Genomic DNA, 18,346 nt, shown 5'->3' with positions numbered 1-18,346 from the left:
TTGCAAATGTGCCCATGTTTTATTTTTTGACAAGTGTCATAATGCAGGTACAAAAAATAGTGATATTCCTTTGGTGACTGAGGTGTAGCCTTTGGCCATGGGCAGTGGCCACATTGTCTGGGTCTTGGAATAAGGTCATGATCCATACAATCTGGCTACTGGCCATGATCACGAGGGACAGCAAATGGTTTTAAAGTGGCCATGTCCACCAGGGACCAGCTTTGCGGTAAAGTATTCGAAAATGGGATAGCTTTGAAAGGGAAGAAAATGTGCTTATGGTAATGTGGTCATAGGGTTCTCTGTTCACCTTCTGCAGGCTGCCATGGAAAGTTAAGAGGGGCCCTGTATGAAACCCTACCTTCCCTTTCCATTGTGGCCATCTTGGAAAAGGATTTTCCTTCCTAAACCAGGATGCTGCAGGCATCCCGGTGTAGGAAGAAAAATCTTAGCACCGCGGGTTCCAGCTTTGGGAACCAGGGTTGCTAATGGCCTTCATCTCCCATTGCAGGGGCTGGAATGGGGGGATAATGGTCCGGAGACCTTGTTCTCCACCCGCGCTTTGCTTGGGCTGATAACTTGGGCTGGTATGCACTGTTCCAGTCCCTGGAATGGGGGATGAACACCACAATATTTCCATTAGCATAACACAAGATGCTAATGGAAATGTTGGAAAATCTTATTGAGTATTCAACTGAGTAAAAGTTAATTTGACTTTAGCAGCTTTAGTCTTTGGTACATTCCCAACAGTGGTAATGAACTGCCACACTCATGATTCTCTCTGGGTGCTAGAGGTAGGCACTCACTCTACCTAATCTTCTTAGTCCTTTTCATTGTCTTTGGAAGTATTGCGCTTTTTTTGTTGTGAGAGTCCTCCAGCTGGTGGAGGTGGTAGCTCTTGGGGAGGAGGGATGGCAATAGGTGATGCCATGTTTAAGATAAATAGCAGTTTTGCTAAAATTCTTCCAAGTATGTACTGTGTACTAGATTGTTAATGGATAATTAGTAAGAGTAGGTGTAGGAGCTATGCAAGGGACATTTTGAAGTTAAAAGTTCCTAGATTAGTAGAAAATGCAGTTTCAAACTGTCCACGAAGCAGAGATCTGAGCGAGAAGTGCAGACACATTCTCAGACACGTCATCATGCTGCACGCCAGCGTATGGTCACGTGGCACTGTCCGGAATGTCCACGATGAAGTCAGATGTTCGTCAATGTCTATGGACGCAAAATATGTTGAAAAAGTAGCAAAAAGTGTATAGAAGTGTTAAAAATGATGCTAGAAGGTGGGAAATGGCAGAGGTTTAAGGTGAAACTTTTTAAAATTGCACACAAATGTTGCTATATTGGGTAAGTATGATATTAGTAAGTTGTAGGAAAATAGCATGCACTAATAAAAACCTATAAAATTCACTGAAAAAACATTTTTATAGGGACCTTATGGTTAAGTTGCAATAATAAAAACCTATGAAATTCAATGAAAAAACTTTGTTAAATGGACCTTATGGTTAAGTTGCACTAATAAAAACCTATTAAACTCAATGAAAAAACTTAGTTAAAGGGACTGTAAGGTTACAAGTAAAACTGGAAAACCTCAGAAATTTGCCAGTTATGGTAAGCTAAGCAACCATAACTCGTGCCACCACTGTGCACTGCTAAGACTAACACCCAGGACATCAACAACAAGATGTCAGGGGTGCTCGGGAGACCTAACATGAACTACTTAATATATTAAAAGAATGTACTTATCTAAACTACATTGTATTGGAGTGTTGTTGTTAATACTGGAACCTAATCATATATAAACATAGCCGTTGTTGTGTGAATCATGCCCTTAGGATTTGTGAATTACATTGAATGTGAAAAGGACTACGGGAAGGGTGACATTATCCCTGGAATAAGTTGCAACATCAAGAGGAGGGGAGTTATCCTCTTAAGTTACAAAGAACTTGGTTATTCTTTTGAACCTTTATTTTGGTGAAGAGAAACCTTGGGAAGGGCGTCATCCATGCCCTTAACAATGTGACTCTTGCCCATAGAGATATAGTGAGACAGAGAGAAAGATGGGTTGGGGAGCACATAAAGGGAACACAGTGTGAGAGAGTAAGACAGGGAGAGAGGGGATGGAGAAAGAGGTGACAGAGTGACAGTGAGTGAGAGAGACAGAGTGCTAGATATCTACATTATATGCTGTGTACAGCTATTATGCTAGCGTGCTATAACATATCGTATCTTGATCTATAAACAATCATGTTCAAAATGCAGTTCAGTTTGTACACTTACTGAGTAGAGGAGTGAGAGACATGTAATGTCATATTATCTTATGCAGGCACATTCGTTTTCTTATAAGAATACAATGGTTGGGGTGACGACATATAATTTGAATTTTGGTATAGCTTAGAGAATGGCATAAGACTTTGCTGATTGAAATGTTGGCTCAACCTTCTGCCTCTGCATCTATTGTAGATGTGTTAACACATTTGGCCGCAAGATGCCGAAACGCGAAAAGGTGTATCACAATGATGTTTTACATAAAACGTTTTCCAAGTGTGTGCCGTCAGTAAATTACAATTCCCTGTGATTAAATCTTTCCTGGATGTGAATGCTGTTTCATTGTTTTTGAGCCACCACATTTGCTTACATAAACAGCCTAAAGCTCAATGTTCACGTTGATTTACGCAACAATGGAAAGGCACTGTTTGGAAATATCTTAAGATAACAACGAACTGCAAAAGTAAGCATCTTTGTTATACCAATTCGTTTTCGTCTTAAGGAATCTATTGGAGTATCACCCCCTTGGACAATGTCCCTCCATTCAGCTCTCTCTCAGGAGTCCACGGACCCTCTGTTACTGCAGCCGCGCTTGATCCCTAGGGTATCTCGCTCCCTCTTGGGTCTCTAGACTCATGCTGGCCTTTCAGGGCCCTTAGATTCTCAGCTCTCTCAGTTCTTTCAGGCCTCTCACCCCTATCAGGTGCATCAGCCAGAGTAGCCAACACCAGTCTACCTACTGTACCCATCAGGATGACTGTTTGTCTATTTTTTCCTTTCTCATCTTGGCGTCTTGCTGACACTGCTGGTTTCAGGTAACTGACCCTTTCATTCCAGATCAGTTAAGCCTTTTTTTATGGATCCACAAGATTATGGTTTTAATATCAAGGTTTGGCGTCGTTTATGTTCTACTGCCATTTCCTTTAGTTCTTCTGGTTGGGTTTGTAGGCTTAACTAGGCAAGCTGTTTTCACCTGTATGCTTTGTGGGAACTTTTGATGCTTTAAATGGCCTTGTAGCCATTTTGAGATCTGGTGGAAATGCCACCTTCTGTCTGTTTCAGATCATCTGCTCCAGGCAGGGCTCTGATGGATCCCGTAATCACAACTCTTCCACCGTGACTTCTGCCTTGACAGTTTTATTTCCCAACCTTTAAGAAGGTTCACATGGGACAGCTCTAAGCGAGTAAGTGTACAGCAAATGCCTTGTCACATGGAGCTAAGGACCAGCAACAGTAACACCTGGCAATTATTTCTATATCACCTAAATTATCATAGCTGCAATTCTGGTTCTCCATATAAGGGGCTCAAGGTCCATGAAGACTGGCCTCTTATAGAAGTGGTAACCTGGACTCAGGCTGGGGTAAGAGAAACGTTACGTTGACCAGTAAATGCATAGTCCCTACTTCACTAATTAGGGTTTTGTGAACTGGGATGAGGCTTCATTGAATCCCAACCTTGTCCACTTCCAGGAAGCTCATGGCACAGGCCAGGTTCCCTGGCATGCATGCTTTCCAGTGTCACAGGGTCCTCATCAACTCTCAAGCCTGGGGGTAGTACATTGGCTTCATCAGAGCGGCATAGAATTGGATAACTCTAGAAAGTGAAAGACATGCTGGTATATTTAATGAAATGCATTGTTTACACTGGTGGAGGATGTCATTTCGCTAGGACTCTGCGCTATGCAAAAGCGGCCTGCCACAAGCAAAGAGGTGTGCAGGAGTAAAACGTATGTGGGCACATTTTCTTTTCTTTTTCAAAGCTTTCACATATTCGGGAATTATCTATGCAACCCCACACAGAAAAAAAGGGAGAACGGGCATTGCAAATGCCTATGATTTGTTCCCTGTGGACAACAAACACACACCGGTTTGGTCTTACGTGGGACAATGCATGGCAAAGGATACGTGTATGTAAGTCTCCTAACATACACAACATCTGATTGTTTTTGTGAATTCAATGAGAAATGGCGCTTGCCAGCGTTCACTGTGGCTGCCTTTTGCATATGTTTCCCCCAAGACTTTGAGCTATGTAGACACTGGAAAAGTCAGCTTGAATCTGATGGGAACACATCTAAACATTGGGGGTTGAAATCCGTATGAAATATTCAAACCATTTGCAGCAGAAACTTGAAACTATAGTAAACCTCATTTGAGTGCCTGGTATATGAGGGAATGTGCAAGGGAAAATTGACACATTTGACACATTTTAGAGCCGGGTCAAGCAATGTCCACTATCTCCCCTTCATTTATTTTTATTTATTTTGTATTTATTATTGTTTTGGTTACAAATAATAGGGCTTTTCCAGATCAAATTTAAAAATATTTAATAGCTGTCCATACAATTCACCTACAAACAAGGTGATTTGGGTATTTTCATGCTAGGTTCAAATCTCTTTCCAAGTCATTTATTTAGATATTTTTCCTGATTCCAAATGTAAGGTTAAACCATGTTTCAAGTGAAGAACCTTAGGTTTCAACCATTCCCATTTGACACAGGCTCACTTTTACAATATATATTCAACATTTCATCAGCCTATCTTTATTTTCTGTTTCAATGTGTTTTGTGTTCAAGATATTTAGTTCAAAGCTGAACCATGTAAACTCATTCTTGCATACGTATTGGGGTATTAAGAACAACACAATTTAATTTCAGTTTTGCCAACAAGCAACTGTGTAATTTATGTACTGTTTTTCTATGTGTACTGGCAATAAAGATATTGATTTATGCCCCCATGAAGAGGTAAAAAAACACTAGAAAATGTTCAAATGCCCATGAATTGTTAGGATCAAATGAATTGCTCCAGGAGATTCGTTTGGGAGGAAGATGGATCTTTACCTACAGACGCCATTTCCTAGCAATTTAGTACTCAATCCAAATGAAAACTACAGCAATGCTTGCAACCAGAGTAATCAATATAATTACACTGCTGTCAGCTATAATAATGTGAAATGTATGTAGACACACACATGATTAGTTATGGCTGTAAATCAGGGAAATACAGCACATCATCAGCATAAAGATACACTAATATAACTGCTCAATTGCCAGGAAGCAGCCAAGGGTCACTGATGTCCTGCCCGCGCCACTCATGAACATGCAGAGTATATAAACAAGGAGCAAGTGGTAGCTCATTATAAGTGATTTACATGTTTTATTACCATCTTGCATATAGAACCCATTCTGTCAAGAGCAATTACTTAAAAATGAAGAATGGCACTAGCACTGGCATGTGGCTTTCAACATTGATTGGAGGTGATCTTTGCACTGTGCTTGCTTGAGTCACAGAGGGCACGCAGAGGTTTAATCCTGAAAGAGCCTCATTCACTGTTACCATATTCTAAAGGGCTAGTCAATCAAGTACCAAACAATAGTTCATGTTTTACCTGGATATTTTGCTAGCCTTTGTACAGTATCAGTTCCTCTCAGACATCTCACTAGTCATCTCTAAGGTGACAACTGTTCTGGTGAATACATATAAATCTCACGCTCATGTTTTATATTCAAGCTGTTTTATTGCAAACCTAACATGTCATATTTCGGTGATTCGCAAGCAAGTCAACAGGCTGTGTTAGACAGATTGTACTTTTTCAGTTTGCCTGATCTGTGGTAATAGGCAGACAGGCAGTTGACTTTAGACTGCAGAATGGGCATACACACTGAAGTTCTTTTGCTCCCGGAAGGTAAGACAGACTTCCATGCTGGTATCACAGACTTCCCTCTGGCTCACAAGAACATCACCCACCACACTGCAATGCAAATGTTCACAAATACCAAGAAATTCAACCACATCACCCATGTCATAAGAGAGCTACAGCAAATAAAAGGCAACTCTGCATCCTACTTGGCCGACAATGCACAGAACTATGGATTTTAACCAAATCGAAGAAGCCAAAACACAACACGACTGACAATGAAGAGCTACAAAAAAACACCCAAAATCCCAGGAGATCTATTCTCCTTCTGAGATTAGGTCATTATTTTGTCGGTAGATTTCTGTGGACAAACTCACTGCGAGAAAGAGGCTAAAGTGGATGGGGTTCAGCATAACCATAAAACCGGAGGCATGATGGATAGAGTGCTTGCAGTGTTGAAGTGGGATAGATGATGAGAGGAAAGGTCTGCTAACTAAGACCAGACAAGGGTAGACTGGCAGGCACGGAGAAAACATGAGTGGCAAATTAAGTGGACAGAAAGGAGCATGGGAATGCAAGAGCGACTGTCGAGTCATACACATTCATTCCAGAAGTGGGTTTGGTGTTGATAGGTCTGTATAGTATGAAAGAGACCATGGGTGTGGGAAAAGTATTTTCAGAATGAGGAACCCTAGAAAGATGACCCACAGAATAATGACGCCAATCCTCCCCTGCTAGGGTCTCATACTACAGATCAATCTACCAATACTCATAAGGCAACATCCCTATTGCCTAAAATTCAGAAAGGAGCTAAAAACAGGTTTTTCAAAGAACACCTCAATGGATTCTTAGTACCTACACTCTACACTCACTCCATACACTTACAAATCCCTTTACCTAGTTGGAACTTTACTCGCCCTTCTGATTGTAACACTAAACATGTTCCCTCAGAATGTAATTCCACCCCTTATATTTACTGCACTCCATTGATCCCACTTTGGATTGTGATTTGTAAACCCTTGTACATACACACATTCTCGTGTCAATTTGATGAGGCTGATGTAGGTATGTGGTTTCTGTCTGTGGAATTTCCCTTCAGTGTGATACTACATCAGCAGTTGGGAATGAAAGTGGACTGCTGATCCAAGTGATTTCTGATATAAAATATGCTTAGAAAGCAAATTACTGAGATGTCATCAAACCCTGGTAGTTTTGTTTGCCCTTGAGAAACTACCTTTGGTTATATGTAGCTGGGTGCATTGAAATCTTCAATGTATTTCTGCATGTCTCTATTTTCATGGATCTTGCTGGCATGGTAGAGCTGCGTGCCTCAACATAGGGTTCTCATGAGAAGATCATTGATTGACGATCTCTATAGCTGGGTAGGCCCTGCACACAAGGCATTGGATTTTCAATGTGTTGATTAGTTCCACAGGGAGCTGTTTGAGCGGGTCTATTACTTCACTTTAAGACAGAATTATGCTGCATTGTTTTATAGTTTTTGAAGTTTAAGCATCTGTTTAATTTGGTTATTATTGCAATTGTCAAGGTGGGGATGTGAGAGCTCTGACATGTTTTACACATGGTGGTCAGATGTGTTAAAAGAAGGATTGCCTTATGTAGGTTTGTTTATCCTTTAAACAATCTTATTTGGTTGGACTGTTCCTAACTTTCTGAAAATGGGTTGATTTAACCCTATCTTTCTATCCGTCGATCCATCTATATAAAAACTCGCTATCTACATACCCATCCCTCTAAATCAATCTCTCATCCCTCACTGTTTCTTTTCCTCTCCTTCTCTATCTCTTTCTGTCAGTCTTTTAATCTTTACATTTACCCATTCAGGTGTTTCTCAGAGTCTGATTATCGATGCATACATCTAAAATTATATCTTAATGCAGTACAAAAAGTTAACAGACAATGCAAAACTCTGGGTTGCAGAATGTAACTAATTCCCAATTTAAATACAGAGTTATTAAGTTCCTAAAAAGCAAACGTGTATCTATACAATTGCCACAGAAAGATAATAAGGCTACTAGACCACATTTGCCATACATATGATTGCTTTCTTGATGTAAAATGGTGGAAGCAAGCCACAATTAAGTAGGTAGTTCCATAGACAAGTGAAGTTACTTGCTTTGATTTTATTATATGGTCTTCGATTCTGGGATCTCTACATTGAAAACACATTTAAAGTATTGTTTTTGTACCTTCAAATTCTTCTTAATATTTAAGGCCAGGTACTACTTTAAAAAGATGTGATGCCAAATTTTATTTAACAAACAGCTGCTAATTCTTTCACATCTTGATGTCAATACAGTTACATTTGAGGGAAGAAGGCTGCCCCTATTATATCATTGCTTACATTGATTTTGGTTTCCACCATAATTTACATTTTGTCAACACTGATAGGCATTTACCCTTGCAAAAAAAAAATCATTTTTCAATATTTTTGCTTTCACATTGTGATCTACAATCATGATCATATTCAATCTACAATCATGATCATATTAATTTCAGATGAAACTGTGGACATTGCTTTGATAGAGATAGAAGATGAATAGACATTTCTCTGAGTTTTTGCTACATAACTATGCATAATAATTTCGAGCAAGCAAACTATCAAAAAAATGTGGTCAAAAGTAAAAGGGCAAATGTGTTTCGAACAAGTAGGCTAATACCCTTTGAAGAGTGCGTTAAACACCTATGTGATTGGGCAGTAGGTGAAAGAGAGGCATGCACAAAGGCATTATTCTAGAATATTGTCACAATATTCCAATATAATCAAACCATTATTGCAAACTAATACTAGCTCTGTTCACAAAGCAATGTAATAACGTTTCTTAATCCATTGCGCACAGTTATGAAATGGGCCCCTTCCCTTGAGAACTAGTCCGTACATGTTTATCAGTGAATGCATGTTCTCTCCAAGATATGAAAGTCTTACCTTTAGGCACTCTTCCTGTTTGGAGAGGTCTTCATAGTATTTAGAAGTCAGACCAGGGGAGTCAAGGAGGCGTTGTGATTCCGATACAGACTGCAGAAGTCGGAAAATCTCTGCCAGGTATGCAGAAGGCACATAAGAAGGCTCCACAGTCATGCCTTCAGTCATCACAACTGTTGTTTCTTCATGAAGTGTTTGCTGGTTAAGGTACGAAAACATGTTTTCTTTAGCATTTCATTATTTATGATGGGCAATTTTAACACCTTAGCCACCGGACTTTGAAACATGCAATCATGAATAATGTTTAAATATCACACAATGGGTTTAGAAAATGTCCCCCTCAAATTGTAGTTTATTTATTAAATGTCATACCACCTAATTCAATCAACCGCAATATAATGCTTTTTATTTTCTGTATCTAGAGATTAGACCACCACCCACTGTAATTAATGACCTGTATTTCATGACAATATTGGGCCTCATTACGAGTCTGCCCATTACGTTACCGGTAGACTCGCCTTACTGTTACTGGCACCCGATATCCCGGTGTTAACAGGATACTACTGGTGCTGACAATGGCGTTAAGTTCCCATTCCATGCAGTCCAATAGGACTCCATAAAATGGGAACTACTGAAGTACCAGAAAAGTTGCATCAGTGATTTCTCAGCGGGCAGGGGCCTAAACTCTCAGAAGGTCGGGCCTGCCGGTAGTTCACTGCCCTTACCGGCAGACTCAGAGTCATCCTGTTGGGTAACAATGCCGGTAGCCGGTCGTACCGGCTTTCTTTCTGGCGTTGTTACTGGACTGGCTCATTCGGAATGAGGCCCAATGTCTCCTCTGCATTGGCATTAATGCTTGTGATTATTTCACTGGAATCGCTTTAGTAGCAGTGAAAAAGAGCCCCCAACTCTTTGTTCTGCTTATTGAACACAACACAGTTTTGTAGAAGTCTAATTACAGGACAAAGTAATTAGCGAAAACTGCTAATCTACTCACCTCTTTGGAATGCTGGTTAGAAAGGTTCACAAACTATTTTTGTCCCCTCTCCTCTGCATTATTGTCTGTGGAATGTCTCTGTTTTGAGCTTATGCACCAAGTGCCTCCAAGCACACACTGGAGAATGTGCCTGCCCAGTTGTATCAGGTAGAAATCAGTAATATTGCACTGGGTGCAGAACTGGGCTATGCGCAGTCGTATGTCTAACGATCCTGGGGCAGTTTTGTGAAGTGGTGTTAACATAAAAAATGGCCATGATGTATAATTTGCTACATCAAAAGCCATTATTTAAATTGACATTTTGCTGCAAAAAGCATAAACAAGTCACAGGCCAGATTGTTCATTGGTACATGATACATGTGATGTATAGTTTATCTCGCATCGACACACTGTGCACACCGTGGACATCCACAACTGAACAAAGAGACAACGCACAACTTATCAAGATTAGAGTTCCTTTGGGTAGTGCATCAGGGGAAAAGTAGACGTGTGAGAAGGTGCAGTTTGCTTGCTATATGCGGCTTTCAAAGGTTAGTTGTTAAAGTTTGAAATTAACGACATATAACATTTGCTCCTAAAACATTCGAAGCGTGGATGATCAGTGCTGAAAATATGGGATGTGTGGAGTATGCAGGAGATAATATAAGAATACACCATTGAGGTAGGGGATAGATGAACCAGGAGGGTGGTGGAATGGGCTGTAGGAAGTTTAAAAATTCATGGCGACAAGCCATAGGTGACCTGGATTAAATGCATTTCAGAAACACATCACGTGACAAGTTATTTAATCTTAAAATGTCTCATTGGACTGGCTTTACTTTTGATGGGATACTTAAAGCAAGTTATAGAATGTCCATCATACATTTCACCTTACACTAGCAATATTTCTGAGCAGGCCTGCTAGCATTTTGAAGGGGAATGGAGAAGGTCCAGGAGGAGATGGAAGGAATGAGCAGAGAGGGGGGTCAAACGAGCAAGGAGACAGAAGTCAGAATGATTTAGGACAAAGGAGGTTGAAAGGAGTGAGGAGAGGAGAAGGAAAGAGTATGGAATGAGGGAACAGAGAGTGTAAGCAATGCAGAGGATGAAGGAGCTTGGTGTGAGGTGGCTGATGGGTAAAGGAGTGATTAGGGGAAGCACATTATACAGGAAGTTGGAAGGAACATACTAGAGGAAGGAAGCAGTCGGTTCTGAAGGTCAGGAGAGAACATCACACTTGAGAAGGTCAGAAAGATCGAAAAGGCAGGAAGAAGGGGACATATAGAATATGAGGACAGAGGTGAATTCAGAAGCAAACTGACCAGAAGGTAATACATAGAGGACAGACTGGCACGCCTCATGCTTCACTGGGGAGATCTAGGATGGGTGAAGTTGAGGAGATACAGGATGAGATACAGAGGATAAGAGGAGCAGCAGAGTTTGCCACACAGTCAATGTGGAAAGAGGGGATGAGTCTGTGCGATTGGCACCAGGACTCTTAGTCAGGGAGGTGATTGAGAATACCAACACTTAGCCTAGAAGACAAATTCGCTTAGCAGTTGTCTAGAGGGTGAGCCTATTTTCTTCCAGCAGTTGTTTACCCATGCCACCCCCACAAGCAGACTTAGTGTGTGGTCACACATAGGCCCGGAGATGCATGAACAGGCTCTTCCATTGTATGAAGGAAAAGAAGCAGCTGACAAGAACCAGTGAAGCGAGGAGACAAGTAAGAAGTGCAGAGACATTCACAACCCAAGTATGGAACTGAACAATCCATCTGAGACAGGTGCCAGGGCATGGGTTTTTGCAAGCTAAAGACTAAACTGTTACGATTGTGGGATATGCCGTCCAGTTGGTTTGGATGTTTTTATGTTTCCATTTTCTTTTTTGTTTTAGCTCAAACGTTGTAAGTAGCCCGTAATAAAGTCCTGTTTAATCATCCACTATATCTGTCTCTTGTGGAGCCTATCTATCTTTTGGGCACTGCCATTATTAGTTTGACGATAACTGTCTTTTCACCCTGTTTGCTTAATTTAGACAATGACAGAACCAGTATGTATCAGGAGCATTGGTGTACATTTAATGGGACTGTAAGAGATCCTATCTGCCTACATGTGTTTGGTTTTTGTCACAGAAAGACGGGCGTTTGGACTCAACTGATTCCTAGAAACGTCTGGCCTCGTCTACCTGTGTTTCTGTAAAAAGACCCCAAAAGCTTGTATAATATGGCCGTGTTTAATAAGGTCTACATGTGTTTTCTCTAATTCAACTATACTTACTTTACATATGTGAATACCTCTGATGAGTCATGCCTGGGAATATTCCAGGAGACTGACCTGGGAAGGACAGTATGGCCCATTCTCAACTAAAATGCAGGATTTGGAGAGTGACTTGCCATCTGGGAAGCCAAGCCAGAACAGATGACTACCACACATATCAGGCTGCTCCAACTCAGATGCACTTTATTGAAATGAGGTTCTTAGGCAGAGATGCATTTATTTATGTAGTTATTCTATTTATTCATTTTTAAATAGCACCCTCTCTCTCAGATGACTCTGAGATATGGTATCACATAGGACAGCTTCTTTACTTAGGTTCATCTTCATAATACTATCTATCTATCTATCTATCTATCTATCTATCTATCTATCTATCTATCTATCTATCTATCTATCTATCTATGTTGTTTTTTTTATATAGCGCCATTCGCCCACAGGCCTCAAAGCGCTCACAAAATGGACACAGACATTGACACAGAGACGTAAATGGCAGGGAGCTGATCTTCATGAAGCAGACTGGAGTGACATATGGTTACACTGTTCCTTCGTCAAACAGCCATGTCTTAAATTGCTTCTTGAATGTGTTGATAGATTCACAGTTTTTTATGGCCACAGAAAGAGAGTTCCAGATCATGGGGGTCCAAAAATTAAAGTTGGTATTGCCAGCTCTTTTTAGGGGTTGGCAGGGTTGAAAAAGGTCAAAGTTTCCATTAGACTACAAGTTTCTCCTAATGGGAGCTTTCTTTATTTTGTCAGAAAGATAAATTGGAGCAGTACCAGCTAAACATTTGTAACCATAACTGCGCCTTTAAATTTGATTCTATGTCCAACCGGAAGCCAGTGAAGATTCCTCCTGGCAGTTGAAATCTTGGAGCGTCGGCTGAGCCCATTAATGGCCCTAACTGCTCCATTCTGAATGGTTTGCATTTTAGTTATGTTGGATTTAGAGGTGCCCATTAATAGACTATTACAATAGTCCAATTTGGAATGTATTATAGCCCCAGCAATCACTGTGAGGTTAGGTTTTGATAAATAAGGGCAAATTTGCCATAGCAGATTAGTATGGAAAGCACACAAAGATTTTGAATATGATGCATGCCTCTTGAAAGATAGGTGAGAATCCCCAAAGATACCTGATGTTTTTTACGTGGTCAGAGACCAGGATATTGTTATTATTGATTTTAAAACTTTGGTACTGGTTCTTTTATTCCAGCCCTCCTTGTCCTTTTCTTCTCACCCCCTCCTTGCTCTATAAGTCTTACCCCTCTTCACTCTGCTATTCTCACCCCTCCTCACTTCACTTTTCTTACCCCGTATCACTCTCACCCTCTTCTCACACACATTTACACTCTCACCAGCAACCTCATTCACAGTTTAAAATTCATGCACACAGTAACACTCTCTCACACAATCAACACCTCAACTTCAGTCTCTCTATACTTCAATAGCCTCGGCCAAAACTTCTCTACCTGGTACAGCCTTCTCGCTGGTCTTGTGGTCCACCACCTCTACACCTGACCTCACCCAAGGAACCAACACTCTGCCTTCAACTTGCTTTGCTTTGATAATGTTCACTTCTTGATTCTAACCACTCTCCCTTATATTGGTTTTATGCTCAGCTGACTTTGTGGGTCAATCTGTGCCTGAATTTTCCATAGTTGCTGGGTCACACATGGGAACACCTTAAAATAAACTCCTTAATCTCTGCCCCCTGTAAGTGGTCAGCAGTGAGAGGCAGACACAAAGATGTGGGCTTCTCAACACTAGCCATATTTCTTAAAATAAATAGGGGTTGGAAAAAGGCCTATCTTAGCCTAACCAAAAGAAGATGTCCTTACCTATAAAACCAAAAGTAAAGCAAGGTGACCTTGTGTCCAAAATACCTCTGTCCTATTAGCTAACATACACAATTTGAAAAAAGGTATAATAGACTTTCTGTCTTTACTTTCACCAAATTGTTCAAGACTACAATTTCCACAATGCAATTCTTGCTTGCAGGCTTCCCTTCCCCTGAACTGTTACAGAAACAGTAAAAATACTCTGTTTCATCAAAATGCAATACAGGTAATGAATATGGCTCTTTTCCACTGACATTCTCCAAAAGATAGCAAAGCAAAATGTTATTTCTTTCACCTAGTTTGACTGATAATGGAGAAGAGTCTTTCACAGTCTTTAGGATGGCAGCACACTTATACATTTTGTAACACAACTTGCAGTACATTGAAAGTAAGACTTGTATTTTTTTTTTTAGGACTGCAAAGTAAAGGTTTCAAGGTAAAATGTTTAACTTTCAACAAAAAGACTTAGTAGAACAAAACTAATCTCCAACATAAGCTTGAATTTCCAGGTGTACTTCCCTGCCAGGAATGATCAGCTGAAATTCTAGATATCCGGGTGTACTCTCCTGCCAGGAATATCCCCCTCTTGGTTAACACAGATCCACTGGTATACTCTCCTACCAGGTTTCTTTTCCAAAATGTTCACTACCTGAAGCTCTTATCAAGTTGCCCAACAACATTACAATGTCTCTCAAATAGCACACAATTGTACTTATTCAGTGATATAACTTTGTTGACTTCAGTTACAACTTGCACCAACTTCCCCCATAATGGCATTGCCTATATGAGGGTTTGTTCAAGCACCTGCTGTCAACCTTTCTTTCAATGTCTCTTAGCTCTTGCCAATGCTTGTTCCAGGTTTCCCCCAACTGACCTCTCATATCAAACTTTCCTTTACTGGGCCTTGTGCCCGTAGGAACACCCCGGGGTTACCACTCTCACTGGACCAACTCAGCGGGGCTTCTTCCCAGGCTTCTGATGTGCAGAGAGGCAGAAGCCTGGGAAGAAGCCCCGCTGAGAGAGCAGCATACCCGGACTGCCTCTTGTCACTCTGATAGACCAGTGTGGCAGGGGATTCAGAGAAGGCTGACAGCCTCCAACAAGTACCACGAAGGCACTGGCAGCCAGAGAGAGGCTGCCAGGGGTGCTGTCAAACAGAGCAGCAACAGACTTACCAGGAAGGGATTTTGATGCCAGCAGGGAAGCTGAGAGAAGGGTCTCACAGGCCATAGAATCCATTCCTGAAGTAACGCCATATCACAGCAACGTGCCACGGTTGAGAGATGCCAGGAAATACCATTGAGTTGGCCCAGTGAGAGTAGTAACCCCGGGGTGTTCCTACGGGCACAAGGCCCAGTAAAGGAAAGTTTTGAATACCGACTAAATAGGCATTATAAAGCGAGGGCAAGATGCCGATATGGTGCAATTTTCCTGATATAGGATGTCATTTTGGGGAAACCTGGAACCCGCATTGCCTTAGGCCAAAAGACATTGAAAGAGAAACAAGGAGGTATGCCATTGTAAAGCTTGTTTAGAAACAAACATTTTTGTTTCCCTTCCGGGTGAACATGGTTTACAGCTTTGTCAGCAGGCGACACACACATTAGAAATTTTGCTGAAATACAGCAAAAGGTGTGGTGTGTCCAAATGTCATGCAGCCAGTAATATCGCAAGGGTCCGAACAGGTAACTATTCAAATTGTGGTGCAGATTAGTGAAAAAGTGTATAATTGTATAAGGAACAATGCTTCGCCAGGCCACAAACCCACAAACTAATTTGAACTTTTGGGGAAATCCAGGGAAGGGGGTAGGGTGTCCAAATGTCATGAAGCCATCAATGCCCAGAGGGTCATAACAGTTAACTATGCAAAATTTGGTGCAGACTGAGGAAAGAGTGTGTAATTGTATAAGGAACAATGCTTCGCCAAGCCACAAACTCATAAATTCCACCACAAACCCACAGACATATTTTGACTTTTGAAAATGTAGATAATAGTCACACTTAACATAAACACAAATGCATAAGATTTCTAATAAAAATAATTACTAAGCAATGCGAAATGCAAATAGTAACAAAAGTGGGCCAAAAACACACATTAAAAACTTTAAAAAATAAAAATAGATTTGCATATTTATGAAATAAAAATAAATATTTATAAACCAAAAACCCTCCGTCACTGTAAAATATTTTCCAACCCAAGCTAAATATTACAAAATGAAACCAGGGTGAGTTAAGGTTACCATGATTTTTTTTAAAATACTATTTTAAATGTACTGATAATACATTTTATTTTGTATGAAGGCATCATGAAGCAAGACACAGACAACAGATTCTGAATTAAAAACAAACAATTTTATTAACTTAAATGTCAGGATGGAAAAAGGCCCAACTTGCCCTGTTCTAATTTGGGATGTTCCCTACCAAGATACAACTAAGGAAAGTAAAAGAGTTCAACAGGAGAATCTGTCTGTGTCCAAAACCTATACTTGCCCTCACAACTAATCTATAAAATGAGGAGGGCTGTCAGCAACTAAAAGAAACAGTGTCCAACATAAAGTTCTGAGCCTCTTGTAGCTTGCAGATTCCTTTCAGCTCCTTTTCCGGGATGTCATTTCACCAAAATGCTGGGGTAGCGGAAGTGACAACACTCAACCCTTGACATCTGGTGACATCACAGGATGTGATGTCATTAGCCCCACCCCGAAGTGACATCACAGGAAGCAATGGAACACAACCTTTCACCCCTTGACGAACCAGGAAGTGGCATTGCATAACATTGTTACTAAGTACACTACGAAAAATATGGTTACGATATAACTGTAATATGATCTACATTGCATACCATATGTATTGTTAATCAGTGAGTATAGGCCCATATTACCAAATTACTGTAAACGCAAGCAGACGCCCAAGGGCAAATGATAATTATGTGTTATTATGACCGCCTGTCTGCATTTCAGACATGGTGTGCTGCAACCGACCTCTGCCTCAATGCCAGTAAGACAGATTGTTCGCATTGGGACCCCTGCTGCCGCGTTCCCACTTTCACTCTGGCTGGCCTTCCTTGGCCCTGCGCCGGAGCCCACCTGTGAGGCTAAAAACCTTGGGGTCATCTTCGACTCCACTCTCTCCATCTCCTGCCACATTTTGGACATCACTAAAAAATCTAACTATCAGCTACACCTCCTCAGACACACTCTACCTTTTCTCACCCCAGTGGCTCACTATCTCCAGAGCCCTGGTTCTCTCTCTAGGCTGGACTACTGCAACAGCCTCTTCCTCAACGTCCCTGCTTCTGCAGCTCATCCAGAACAGAACAGCAAGACTTATCCTTGGCCTTAAGCCCAGGGACTGCATCTCTCTGATGCTGAAATCCGTTCACTGGCTCCCTGTGGCTGCAAGGATCAAGTTCAAGACCCTCTGCATCGTCCACAAGGCTTTCTGGGACCTACCTGCCTGCAACGCTGACTCCCAAAATAGTGTCCCTCACTAGCCCTCCGCTCATCTACCTCCAACCTTTCGTGAGTGAGCCGGTTCTCCTAGCAGAGACTTGGAGGGAAATCCTTATCCTCAGCAGGAACCTCCCTTTGAAACAGCTTCCCTCCGCTATCCGTCTTGAGCCTGATCTTATTAAGTTCCAGAAACTCCTCAAGACCTCCTCTTCTCCTCTTCCTTCTCTATGCCTCTTCCCTGCTAATCTAGATCTCTGCTCTTTCACACGCTCCCTCCTCTTCCCTACAGTTTTTGCTGACTGGCCACCTGGTGTATCTCAGAGTCTCACAGGTTCTGGGCACCCCTGCCAGTCCTCCCTCGCACTTGCCTCAGGGCCCTACACCACACCCACACTTACTACACTTGGGAATTACCAGAGAGAGTGACTCTCTCTGCACTCACCCGAGTCTACACCGGCTGGGTGCACTTGGACCCCACCCCTCACTGTGACCTCCTGTGCACTTGCATGTTCTGAATGCACTGTGCCTGAAGATCATATGTCTGTTCTCCCTTGTCCTCACCACTAGGTTCACTTGTTAAAAACTTCAGAATCGCCACTCTGGCTTATTTTCTGTGTCTCAACTGTAAGTGTATTATATGCACTTACTCTGCCTGTGCACACTATTATTGTCTCTGAATTTCGACGGCTCAGAGTGACTGTTGTTTTTTTCCATGTCCCCACCCTCCTTGAGCACTTTGAAACACTTGCCTGTTTATAGTCACTTTATAAACAAACATTACCATTACCATTATATAGTACTTAATCGTAAGCGGTTTATATATAAAAAAAAATATACCTACAATATCACCCAACCTGTGTTGGTACTCATTTATCAACCTTAGAAGGGCGAAAGGCTAAGTTGGCCTTGCCGGGATTCAAACAGATTGCGCACACATCACATCAGTGAGCGCTCAACCC

At 41.4% G+C, this 18,346-nt stretch overlaps 1 protein-coding gene across 9 annotated transcripts in view; it reads right to left on the bottom strand.

Annotated features, from left to right (window-relative positions):
* Positions 1–18,346, bottom strand: part of DMD (dystrophin) — a 7,616,828-nt gene that overhangs the window by 4,350,142 nt on the left and 3,248,340 nt on the right. For all 9 annotated transcript variants that reach the window (XM_069639082.1, XM_069639084.1, XM_069639079.1 and 6 more), the window contains one exon: positions 8,846–9,040. In XM_069639082.1, coding sequence (XP_069495183.1) covers positions 8,846–9,040 — 195 coding nt within the window. The remainder of the gene's footprint in view (positions 1–8,845; positions 9,041–18,346) is intronic.

This window comes from Ambystoma mexicanum, chromosome 7q (assembly GCF_040938575.1).
Source record: "Ambystoma mexicanum isolate Mex_15411 chromosome 7q, UKY_AmexF1_1, whole genome shotgun sequence".
Lineage (NCBI taxonomy): Eukaryota > Metazoa > Chordata > Amphibia > Caudata > Ambystomatidae > Ambystoma > Ambystoma mexicanum.
Note: the sequence above shows the minus strand (reverse complement) of the source record. Positions and strands in the feature narration are given on the sequence as shown.